General features: G+C 40.7%; 1 protein-coding gene and 1 long non-coding RNA gene across 2 annotated transcripts; both read left to right on the top strand.

Moving 5' to 3' along the window:
- The first annotated feature begins 378 nt into the window (after positions 1-378).
- Positions 379-3,974, top strand: xbp1 (X-box binding protein 1). Its single transcript, XM_055039918.1, is given in 6 exon segments — positions 379-748; positions 1,165-1,261; positions 1,462-1,578; positions 1,673-1,753; positions 1,756-1,839; positions 2,985-3,974. Coding segments are annotated over 6 exon segments (1,185 nt in total). The 5' UTR covers positions 379-515; the 3' UTR covers positions 3,558-3,974.
- Positions 3,975-9,901: 5,927 nt separating this feature from the next.
- LOC129366072 (uncharacterized) lies at positions 9,902-12,835 on the top strand. Its single transcript, XR_008606580.1, has 3 exons — positions 9,902-10,685; positions 10,865-11,067; positions 11,709-12,835. It is a non-coding gene; the product is annotated as an uncharacterized LOC129366072 (long non-coding RNA).
- The last annotated feature ends 224 nt before the right edge of the window (positions 12,836-13,059 follow it).

The raw sequence follows: 13,059 nt of genomic DNA, 5'->3' as shown, positions 1-13,059 counted from the left end.
GAGGAAGTTATTCTGTACCAGAAACATTTGCTAAAGTTCACGTAGTGAGATTAAAGTAGGTGAATGTTTCTTTCTGGAAGGAAACGCTTCCTGTTTTAACAAAAAAAAGAAAAAAGTTGCAAGTACTAGATAATAATAAAGACTTGGTGGGCCTCTTGTTATTATTTTTAAGTCTCAAATTTGTGACGTTACATTGGTATAAACACACTAAAAATAAAGATAAAATATCCCAGATGACAAGTTGGCATGGTTTGTGTGGAACTTCAGCTGCAAACTTACATCAGCTCCTCCACCAATCATAGCTCACAAACCAATTGCGTCAGTGCCTCTGTGAGCCAATGAGGTGTCTACACGATAGTAGAAAAGATCGGAGTTGCAACCCACTTCAGTAACACAGTTGCGAAGAGTCAGGGAACGGGTCGGTAGGGAAACCCGAAGGTTTCTTCTGAATCCAGGACTGATACCCCGTGATTTTTTCTTTAATACATACAGCCTCAAAAAGAAATAACATAAACATGGTGGTGGTAACAGCAGCAGCTGGAAGCCACAAAGTGCTCCTGATATCCGGGAAGCAATCCGGCTCATCAAGCGGCTCACAGACGGCCTACAGCCGGCAGATATCTCTGGTTTTACCGTCAACGGCCAGCCAAGTGTCGTCGGACTCGGACTCCAACACGTCAGTGGGGCCGCCGGTACGGAAAAGGCAGAGGCTCACTCATTTGAGTCCCGAAGAAAAAGCGCTTCGCAGGTTAGTTTACGTAATAAAAGCAGTCATTTCTAAATATATCTCGGTCTAAACGCTTTAGCCGAGGCTAAATGGACCCATTGTTCCGGACATTTAAACGGAGACACGCCCTAAGATTTACTTGCTATTTGCTAAATTCTGTTGAACACAAAATGGCTAATTATGCAGTGCATTGTTGCGTATCTTCGGATTTTAACTTCCGTTTTTGGAACAGGTAACCGTTATCTTGTTCTGTACTTTGCTCGCGCTCATAAAGCTGTTATCTGGGTGATTCAGCTGTTCCTGGATCTGCTGCTGCTCTGGTTCCTCTTTGCCTGCGTGGCAGCAGCATGATCGGTGATCCGACTCAGACTGAGTCAGCGTCATGGAAACTGTTAATTCCTCTTTTCCTCACCCCTTATGCACTTTTTCCCCCTCAGGAAACTCAAGAACAGAGTGGCAGCTCAGACAGCAAGAGACAGAAAAAAGGCCAAAATGGGGGAACTGGAACAACAAGTTATAGAATTGGAACTGGAGGTAATTTGCATTCAATGCTTCATTATTAATTCAGTCACTTTTTTGTTAGATGAAACTTTTTTTCTCTCCCAACATGTAGAAATGGGGAAGATTTTCTGTTTCATTTCTATATTTTGCTTTCTCACCCAAGAAAGTTCATGCTTCACTTCTCTATAAACGGTTCGAAGTTTCATGTGTAACCATCTGCTCTTTTCTCACAGAACCAGAAACTTCACATCGAAAACAGAATGCTGAGAGAAAAATCGAGTGGTCTCCTGACAGAAAATGAAGAATTGAGACAGAGGCTTGGGTTGGACACCCTGGAATCAAATACAAAGGTAGGGATGATGAGGGAGAACAGATGTTTTTAAGGTGGATTGAACTGTTAACGGTTATTAGAATGAATTGATTTTACATTTTTCTCTCTTTAAGGTTCAGACTCTGTTATCCACCGGGAACGACGCAGGTTTGGGAGTCGGGTCTTCTGAGTCCGCAGCACTCAGGCTACGTGTGCCTCCGCAGCAGGTGCAGGCCCAGCAGTCCCAAAATCTGAAGACTTCTCAATGGATACAGATTGCCTTGACTCTACAGACAATGAGGTGAGACTTGGTCAACATTTTTGCTTTAAGGAGGTAGTGATATTTTTAGGACGTTTTCACACCCGATGGTTCGGTGGACTTGGTTTGCTTGGGAACCAAAGTTGCAACATCTTCAGTAGGTGCAGTGTTTTTTTGTCGTCCCAGGAGCCCAGAGCTCCTGGGACGACATATCAAACAAACTGAAAAACTTGCTCCGACCCACACCCTCACCTGTGGGCGCAACTTTCTCCTTCACACAATGTAAACAAGTGTTTACATGTAGTGTCAGATTTTAGCGGTTGTAGGATTTGTCTTTTGTAAAAGACTCAGTCATTTCTCCTGCTAGTCCTGCACTCTTGGGTTTGTTTTAGTTGTATATGCCCACAATGCCCTGCATGATAGTTCACTTCCTGGTTTTGGCGCAGTCTCCATTCCGCATGCATTCAAACCGTGCCAAAGTTCACTTCAACTGAAATGAAACTTCAGTTTTTAGGCAAACCAGATTTCACTTTTTTTCATCTGAATCAGTTTGCTTCTGCATTCACATTGCTCAAACAAACCAAACTTTGTAGGGTAATGACCTAGAATTTGATTGAAGTGAACTAAACAGGAACTGTGTGTATGAACTGCAATCTCTTAAGCACCACAAATGTTTTCAGCAGTAGATGGCTCTTGAGTTTGAATCCTGGATAAGTTGGTCCTGGAGGCTAAAGCTGGAGGCGAACCCTAGACTAGTGGTGTCAAACTCCTGCAGTTTTTAGATTCCACTGGTACAAAACATGGCTTAATTACCTCCTTTTTGTCTAGTTCAGTCCTCCAGAGCCTTGCTAATGACCTAATTATTCTATTCAGATGTGGTGCAGCAGAGGCACATCTAAAAGTGACTCTCCAGGATTGGAGTTTGACACCTGTGCCTTCGAGGCTTCTCTTTAGCCTTGCTACGGCTAGACCTTTTGAGATGGTTGTCTTGGGACCTCTATGTCTAGCTTTTGCTCCAGACTTTGGAAGATCATGTGAGATTAATGCTAAAACACTTGCTTAATGTGCAAGATGACTTGGCATCTTTTGACTGAACCTCACTTCAACAATGACACCACTCCTTTATGGTTTTAAATCCTGGGTGACAGGCTATCAGACTAATCCTCTTCCTGCCTTCCCTTCAACAGTCTGATCTGCTGCTGGGCATTCTGGACATCCTTGACCCAGAGCTGTTCCTCAAGTCTTGTGAGCAAGAGTGCCCGGAGCCCCAGGTTCTGCTGGTTGGAGGGGAGCACCCAGTACCTGCCACCCCCCCTGCGCCTCTGGGGGCCCCATCAGTTAAGCTGGAAACCCTTAATGAACTGATCCACTTTGACCACATATACACGAAGCCAGTGGAGGAGGTGAGCAGCGAGCAATGCAGCGACTTGGAGAGCAGCAGCAATGAGAGCGACGAGGCCTCCTTCGTAGACGCCGAGGTTGTCGTTGGGGAGGAGACGGTCGACGTCAAAGACGAGCCGGAGGAAGTGGTCATCCCTACCTGTAGCACTCAGAGTCAGGTGGATGGCCTCTTCCCTGGCACCTCCTCCCCTTCCCTCGGCACTCTGGAGAAGGAAGCCTGCCTTGCGGACACCTACAGCGACTCTGGATACGAAGGGTCCCCGTCCCCGTTCAGCGACATGTCCTCCCCGCTCTGTTCCCACAGCTCCTGGGACGACATGTTTGCCAGTGAACTCTTTCCCCAACTGATCAGTGTCTGAATTAAACTCTGCCCAAGAAGTCGAATATGATGACATACTGTAAATACACAAGCTCATGTGTAGCGTTAAATTTTCTGTTGTATTGCTCCTCTGAGCTAGCTAACGTATAGACTAAATGGAAGTCCATCACCTTACAGCAGGTCTGTACCACTACCAAGATGTATGGTAGAGTTCAGAATAGCTTTGATAAGCAGAGGATTTAAGATTCCCAATGAATCTTTCACTCATTCAACATGAAATCTGGGTGGATCCAGTATTTATAAATTTGTTTAGGGGGGCAAATGGGGACCCATCAGTTAATATTACACTTATTTATTTGTGTATTTTTCCAGAGTCTAATGTCCCTATGTCTTATCTTCACATCTTTGCTCGCTCTCCTTGTAATCTAATTTCGATATTAAATAATCTCGCATTGCATCTCGTCTCCTATTTTTCTTTCAAATGCGTCTGCTGCTTATCTTTAATATAGTTCTTGAACTTTTTTGCTGCAGAGCATTAAACTCGGTCCTCAAATCAATTTTAATGTCTAGGTTGCAAGTCTTTCTCTTGTTGGTATGCTGCGTTATGCATCTACTCGGCCACCATAGAAGGCCGTCTCACCCACCATGTATTTTGAATAATTTGTTTTAGTTAAGCCAGGCAGCAAACCAAATGCTGGCAATTGAAATTACAAAATTGTACTCAAAAATACATTTTTGTCAACCTGGAAATCCAGTAAAACCATTCCCTTCAGTCACAATTTCTAGATTGAATAATTTATTGGATCAAATCATGAGATGGAGATTGAAGTTTCTCCTGCCTTCTGGTCTGCAGGAAGGCCTCTAAAAGCCAATATATCACCACATATATACCTTTTTATTATGTTTTGCAAAAGGTAAAAACCCTTTTGCATAGTGCACTGCTTTTGTTAAAACTGGACACAGATGGGTGCTGCAGTGGCGCAGGGGGTAAAAACACAAAACTACCCACATAAGGGGCCTTAGGCCTGGTGACCTTTGCCGCATGTCTTCCCTCATTACTCTCCTGTCATAGCACTTTCAAAGGCCACGAGAGCCAAAATAAAATGGAAAATGGATACAGATATGCTGAAAATATTCAAAGCCTGTAAGGTGTAGGTAAAGCTTCAACACAAACCTGAATCCAAAGAAAAGGGCTTAAATTGGTTTTGTTACCAATAAGATGTATACATAGTAAATATCTAAGGATACAAGTCTGTTAAAAATGTGCAACTAAAAGTTGGAATACAGGAGATAATTGTGCCTAATTTTAACAAACAGCTCCCAGAGAAAACCCAAACATGCACAGGGGGACATGTAAAATCCTTGAAGGCAGGGATTTAATCCAAGGACCTTCTTCCTACAAGGCAGCAGTGATAACTGCTCCAAAGTTCATCCCACGTTTGAATTCAGTAGAAGACACTAAGTTGCAATGACTGTTGCAACAAATGTTGCCTAGTGGGAGGCAGTGCACTGCTAATGTTTGTGCTAATGTTAGCCTGAGAGAAAAAGATAGTAAAGGCTAATATTAGTTCACCGCTTAAGGTGCACTACTCTGAGTCGAATATTTAGGCTTTTATTTTGAAATTTTCGGTAAGTTTCATTTTAAATGGCCACACTACCCCAATGTGCAACAGTGATTTGGTTAAACCATTATGTAATGCCCAAAACGTTCTGCCATGTCTGTAGTTGTAACATTCTGCTCAGGCTCCTTCTGCAGGAACTCAAGAGTTCCACCATCATGATGGTTTTTATCTGCCAACTCAGCTCTCCTCTGTAATAATTGAGTGTTTTATCACCACTACATTCTGTAAATTCACCTCTTCTGCCTATTTTGTCAAAGCTTCTGCAATCATCTCCTGAATAAGAGGCTCTTACATTCTGGAGGGAAGGGCAGTGACTCTAGGGCTGACGGTTTTCTGTCAGGGCGCTTCAGAGTGAAATCGTGACAGGGTGAACTCAGGCTCTCAGCCATTCATTTTCATTCTTTTCTCAAAAAGTTTCAGTGCTCAGCATACACCATCTCAGTCTCATCGCTGCTACTACTGAGTGAGTTACAGATGTGAATCCTGGTACTATCGGAGACAAAAAATGGCCATCCTATATGCTTCAAATGGATTTCGAATACGTCTCACAGTTGTTCAGACTGCTTTTTTCAGAAAAGCTGACCTGGTGTCTCACAAAGATAGAATTTTTTCTCCACCTTTCTGTCTCACACACACACACGACAGTTAGCAGAGGATCAATTACTGTAGCGACAGAACACAAAGAAGGGAAGAGCTTCTAGTTTGGACCAAACACCCACAATGTATTTTTATTTTATTTTATTTTTTACAAAGGAAGATATTAAGAGGGGTGGGGTGCATTGGCTGGTGATGGGATTGTTCATGCTGTCATCCTGTAATGCAGAGTGTTACATAGAATACTCTATGTAATGCGATGGCAGACCCCAATTATAAACAAGTTTTCAGGGTTAAACCTTCAAATCAGCACATCTAACTATCACACCAATGCACAACCATTGGATTATTTTATGTGAGAACAGACTGGAGTTGTGTTTATTCATCCAACCTTAAAAATTAAGGAAATTGTTAGAGTAGCTTTAGGGCCAAATAACTCAAAGTACAATCATAATTGGCCATAATTATGATTGTACTTTGAGTCACTTTCATATCTATAACTTCATCTGAAGTTTTTTTAACTCCAGATGAAGTTATCAAAAATGGGTACAGACAGTTTCAGCTGAGTGTACAAACAATTTACAGAGATAGTGATCCATGTCCTCTCAGTTGCTAAACGTTATTTATTACACTGTTTCAAAACTCTTGGTCAAATTTTCTAACTCTTCCTTTGTGATAAATCAGGTACCAGTCTTCTTCAGAAGTCACAGTTTGTTCTCAATATGTCTGTTGTTTAGCTCCATGTTTCTTTACGAGGAAAGAGGCGTTGCTCCATTGCATAACACTGTCTACTGTTTCCTGGGAAGTTACAGACCGTCTTTGCTTATCAACAGAATCAGGTCACTTTGACTATTGTTGATGCAGGAGAAAAGACAGATTTTTCACCCTCAGGATATTCTTCTAATTTCAGAGAAGGTTTTTTTCCCCTGTGTAAAGGACTCAGTTTTGGAGCATGTCTTGGGATAGACCCACCCACTGGACAAAAGCCTCTGGAGTCCCTGTTGTTGTGTGAGCTGATTACAACAGGTTCTCATATGCAACACAGACGCAATTTATTCAGCTGGAGCTCAGCAGGACCTGGCTGCCTGTCAGTGTTTTGTTTTTTATACTGACTGCAAAGAGTGATTTTGGGACTTTTGCCCCCACGGTTTACAGCAACTCCTTCTATTTGAGAGTAAACCTCAGGCCTACCTAGAAAATCTGAGCTCAGCCCTTTCATTGTAAAATGACCTCCATGTTTTGCTCTTGTGGCAGGATGAAGACGACCACAGAGGCCTTTGACGTAGCTGTGCCTCTGCTGCTTAGAGCGCAAATTCACAACTTCCTGTCTCTGAGGTGCAACCACAGAAAAGACAAAATCAGGCCTACAGCTGCTGAGATGAAACTGAAAAATGTAGAATTTGCAATTTCAGCTTGTAGATTCTGATTTATGTCAAGACACAGGACTCATTTCAGCCTTCTGTTTCCTTTTTGTTGTTCATACATACTTTGTTTCTGCTTTCAGATAACAGAACCCTGATGGCCAGTTGCCATGGGGAAAAGTGGACACTTAATCCTGGGCAGGAGAGACAAGGAGCCGTGTTTAATCAGTCTCATCCTTACAACCACCAGCTTGCCCACATGCACTTAAACCACTATCAGAGTGACCACCTCTGAAAGCAGGAAACTGCGTGGTTTACTGGTCTGAACCAAGTAGGTGTGTGCTAGTCCACTAAAGGGGAAAGATACCCTTTTCACTCAGACTCCACTGATAACTTTGCTGATCTTTACAAAAAGTCCTCAAACAAGAAGTATCATTTATCTTATGCTCTATTTAGGCTTTGTTGCAAAGGTAATCAATGTGAACGTTGGGAGCATATTTTCACTGACGTTAATGGTTTCATGCTTTAAAGAAAATTGTAAAATGCTGCTTGCAAAAGATTTAAGAATTGAAAAGAGTCGGATGTTGCTAATCAAATCCACTTCAATAACTGATCATCAGAAAGATTTTGTATCTCAAACAGGGTTGGTCAAGCAAAATGCCAAGGAAGAAAGAAATCAGTAATGACTTGTGAAAGGCATCCTGTCAACCTGCAAAGGGTAAAAAAGGCCATTTCTGAAAGATTTGATGTTTAGCATTTTACAGTCTGAAAGACGCTGAATCAACCGGTAATGGTATTTATTTTATTCTCAAACTGGAACCTTTATAACCTTTTGTGCTCTGTTTTCCCAGTGAAGCTGCTTTTCTGGAGGCCCTGAATGTTTTTTTTTTTAAATGGGTTCCAGAAAAAAATTTTTGCACTCTGGGATTTATTGAGAAACCTCTTGTGAATAGTTTCCCAACTCCAATTTTTATAGTGTATAATGCTCTATAAAAATTCCCAAATGCTTAAGATACTCATTACAGAATGATGGTAGTTTTCAGAGGGATTGCAAGAAATGCGCTCTAAAAAATATAGCAGTATGATTGATTGTTGCAGCTGGTTGAAGCACCAGACATCTAGAATTATTATGTTATTATTATTTTTATGTTTTGGTTTTTCTAGATTTGGGTAGGGGACTAAGAAATAGTTCAGAATGCATTTCTAATCTAAAATATTTACATTTCTGCAGCCTTAGCTCAAAAAATTCTCTCTCTTTTTTTTTTTAGGAAATTGACTCCTCTTTTTATTTGTATCTACCACAACCCTAATGCAGCAGTTGTTTTTTTCAGATTTTGTGAAAATTGATGTGATCACATATTGATCACATAAATTTCCTGTAAATGCACTGATGGTTATAATGGCAATGTGATCAAATCGAGAACAGTAACAGAGGTATAGTTTTTGCAAAGTTCTACATATTTGTTTGTTTTTATTTCCACATGGAACCAAACCTTCATTATGGGGACAGAACGAAGCCAACTTTGTCTGGGATGTCAAAGCTCGTGCTTAAATTAGACCCGGACTCGCTGCGTTACTTATGTATGGATTTGGATAAAGCTTTCAGCAAGTCTCATGTTTCCACACTCAGCAGGATTATAAAGAGGATTGCTGAACCTACACTAACGGCTGCTACTTCAGTACAAATACACACAGGTTCACAGTGGAAGCTTTCCCTCTTTACAGGCTAACTGTTCAGCTAAGTGAATGTTTAGATATATATAAGGAAGATTATCTGAGAATATCAGAATGCTTTTATGACCGAATGAGGTGACATTGACTTTACAAGTTGTTCAGCAGCTGATCAAACAGGTTAAAGATGAAACGAGTCACATGCAAAATAAACAAAAACTCATGGTGGCCATCAGGTTTCTTGTGATGGTTTCTCATGTGAGGAGATAAATAGTGTGAATGGTTTTGCTGTTCAGTGGAGGGGGGTTCACATCTTCAGAAGCAAGAAAATTCAGTCGAATGACTGAAAAACAGAAGGATTTGGGTTTACTGTTTGGGCCACTATTAATGATTTGTGAAAGGGAAAAAGTGAGTCACTGTCCATCCAATGCAATCACCCACAAACGTCATGTGCTCGTCTCCTCCAAGGACATCAGGGAAGACATTTTCCCCGTAGGCGCAGAGTGCACCCAGCTGCGCCCAGTCATCTCTTAATAACCAGGAAGTGAAGCCTGTTAATCCTGTCTTCCAGCTCCAAAAGGTGCGTTTCTGTTTCTGTAATCGCATCGCAAAGCTGCTACGTCTAGCTTGTTTTTCTGGATTTACATTGTTTAGGGAACATGTATTTAATAATTGTACAGGACAGCCATCAGTAATTAATGTTTTGTTTTGTGCAAGGTGTTAAGCATTATGCTGTGAAATAATCTACCTTGATGTTTTCAATTTGCTTATAACAACCACTTCTACCACCAGAAATTTACAATCTGGGGGACAAATAAACCATTGTTCTGTTCTTTTCTATAAAATACAATAAATGTCCCATTTTTTTTTCCATAGGATTTATATGAAACGGGTCCACTCTTTTCTGCTATAACGGATTTCATTTCTCGGGAAAACTATCCAAATGGTTAGTGGGAAAATTGGTAAGTAGATTAACGTTCATGTACTTTATAAGTAAGTATGATTAGAAAGATATCAAATATCGCATTATGGAGAAGATACTGTCTAACCATCAGTAACCACGGAAACAATGCCTCGCCATCATGTAGCCTAGCATGTATGGAAAAAAATTATTAGCGTCTCGTCTTCTGCACGTTTTTAAGGCTGCTCCGGTTTATGACACAGTGACAAATCATGTGGTGTAAATTCAGTCAAAGTCAGTAATTTGATCAACATGTCAGGCGGGAGGAGGTACGGGTCGGTTCCTAAGCTAACTGTTTCAGACTTCTGTAAATACTGAAACCCGCTCAGTTCAATACTCCAGATTCTCACTTCCAATTTACATCATGGCGCTTCGAATGATTAAGTGACGCATGTGCAAAGGGTCAGTACTTGGTCAGTACTTTGTCAGTACTTTGTCATAAATGCTGTTTTGACCTAAATAATGTAATATATAATCTGGAAGTCATCTGGCTAATGACTCGAAGATTCGTGCTGACGTCTAAGTGCCAAATAAACGCAAATCAGTCTGATTAAAATAGCAAATGTGTGCTATAGATCTGACCCTCAGTGAAATATTTAGCTCCCCCTTAGCACCTGCAGGAAAAACAATTCAAACAAATACAAATTCCCAGTTTATTCACAGAATCATCTTCATTTCCTGGGTAAGACACAGCTTTAAGATGGAGTAATGACTTTAAAATTGTGTCAATACATGAATTTGAAGCATACATCCTTCATTCATTTTGAATCTGATTATTCTCTGAAAGTCAAGCCATGAAAACATCATCCTTATCCAAGCTCTGGACCTGATTGCATGCTGTCAGTGACGCACATGTAGCAGTGGAAACACACACACTCCAACCTTGTCCTCCATGACGGTGACCTTCTCAAACAGCGGAACAAATCTTCATGCATCATTGCTGTTGGCAACAAGGCCTGGTCAGTGTCCCATGTGCTATCTATCTCCAAGGTTGAGTCAAAGCTCACACAATAAGCCAAAGACGGCTTATGAAAGTGTTATCTTTTCAAGACTTTGCATGTCTTGAAATGATTGATGTTTTTTTTTTGCAGCAGAGCTCTTTCTGGGGATCATTTAATTCACATCTTGACTTTTACAGATTCCACAGAGCGATGTAGACGGTGCACAATCAGCTGCACGTTGTTTAATGACGCAGAGCAACAGGACAACAGACAATGGCCAGACTTGATCAACCGCCACACATCAACCGCCACAAACGTTGACTGACAATGGTTCCTGTCAAACCAGTTGGTCCCACCATGCCTGCACCTCCATCCCTGAAAGGGATGGGTAACCTTTTCAGTACGAAGAATCACTTTTGCTTTCATGCTTGTGGAAGAACATTTTTCTTGAGCCCAAAAGCCTGCTTGACACATTATATTTCTATACATAATACATTATATTTAGATAATAGAAATGCAGATCATATAGAATTTTCTCTGACCTGAGAAGAAAAAACAGGCCAATGGATCCCCTTATAAATATATATATTTTTATTGAAAATATATAATCAAAATAAGCCCATCTCAATAAAGAAAGTGCAGTGTAACAAAACATAAAACAACTTTGTACAATTATTGCCGGTCTATAGTGAAAAACCTACGCAGAGACAGCATAAACTAACATGGAGGAGTTGCTAAATTGGCAGTATTTACTTTTAAAATAATGTTATGTTTTGTTTAAAATATTAAGAACCACTTTTGAGGGGCAAAAGATTGCAAACCCCTTGCCAATACCATTACTTTCTTTCTGGTCAGCACCAGGGTAAAAACCAATTTCTCTCCTTTGCTGTAAAAATGATTCAGAATCTAAAAGTGAGAATATGGCATCTGCAACATAATGTGAACTAAAGCAAACAAGTCACCCTGAAACTAGCTTCTTTGTGATTTATTTCTATATTTGTGAAACTCTGTTTTAAAATTAATGTTTGTTTTTCTACCCAGAAATATTTTATCATAACTGCACAGATGGGAAAAAGGAAGTGCACATTTGCTTCAAGGACTCAACAACTGATGTCAGCAAGGTGGAATAAACCAAGATGAAGCAATCTATCAGAAACAATGTCAGCGGGTTTTATTAGGGCGTCCTGATTTGATGTGTAATTTTAAAGAGACAAGCTGATGCACACTGGAGGAGGACTTGCGTCACACATTGCACAAGGCTTCATTGCTATGGTTTCACTTCCTGCACATGTGGCAGATCTGCTACAGGCAGCCTGTATGCTGAACGAAAGCATTAATCCCCTTAGATTCCTCCCACACAGCATGTCTGATCTTTTCTTTGAAGCTCCTTAAAATGCATCAAACTAACCTAATAGAGCTTTACCTCAGATCAAAGGGCGTTAAACCTCACATCATAAATTAGCATTTAATTTTATCTCCATATCTCTGGCTCTAACCTCATACTATTGTTGAAAATAGAGTCAAGATCAGTGTTTCCTTTAAAATGTAACACATAGGCAGAGCTGAAATCATTTTGAAAGCCATCTGCTCAGTGTGGTCTCTGTGATTAGAGGCTCATTCTGCAGCAGCCTGATCACAGAGCACAGACAGGCAGGCAGGCACTCACATTTAAAAGCCAAGTATGGTAATTCCTGCTTGGAATTTCAGCTTTCATGCAATTTCATCAGGACCATCTGAGACAACAAGTTGTTGTCACAGCCTGCACAAAATCTGTTGCAATATCCCAGACTCCAACAATGAGTCATAGGTCAATGCTGCCAGGGTAAACCTCAGTACACAGAGTCCAACTTTTTAACATAACACATTGTTCTAAGCAGGAATCTGCAATCACACCATTAGAGTAGAATATAATTAGTTTTACCTTGGCAACACAAAGTGGATGTTTCTATTAAATTTAGTCCACCAACAAGCTAACCGAGGAATGATAATTTAAGTGTTTTCCAGATTTTAAACCAGAAATTCCAACGAAGAAGAAAAAATTCCCACCAGTCTGAAATGCATCATTATAAGTCAGAAGCTCTAGAACTGAAAATCGATTGTGGCTCCTTGAGAGCTAAACGTTAGTTTATTTACACTTTTGTCTAGTTGTATTCTACTCAATCAGCCAGTGTTTAAGTTGCTATTTTAAGTACGTAGGTAGAAAGTGTGTGCAGATGTTTTAGTTCCCACCTGCTGCCAACGATGAACCGGGTCTGGACTGGTGGTCTGTTTTGTGCTTTTCTCAAATGGATGGTTGTGGTGTTTGCTAAGCTTTTTACATACAAGTTCTTCATAGTCTGGAACACATATTTCCTTATCAACCACCTTAGCAGCAGTTTCCTTATTTCTGAGG

Source organism: Poeciliopsis prolifica, unplaced genomic scaffold (genome assembly GCF_027474105.1).
Source record: "Poeciliopsis prolifica strain line A6 unplaced genomic scaffold, Auburn_PproV2 SCAFFOLD014, whole genome shotgun sequence".
In the NCBI taxonomy this organism is placed as follows: Eukaryota; Metazoa; Chordata; class Actinopteri; order Cyprinodontiformes; family Poeciliidae; genus Poeciliopsis; species Poeciliopsis prolifica.
The sequence above is the reverse complement of the archived record's forward strand: the minus strand, read 5'-3'. Positions and strand labels throughout refer to the sequence as shown.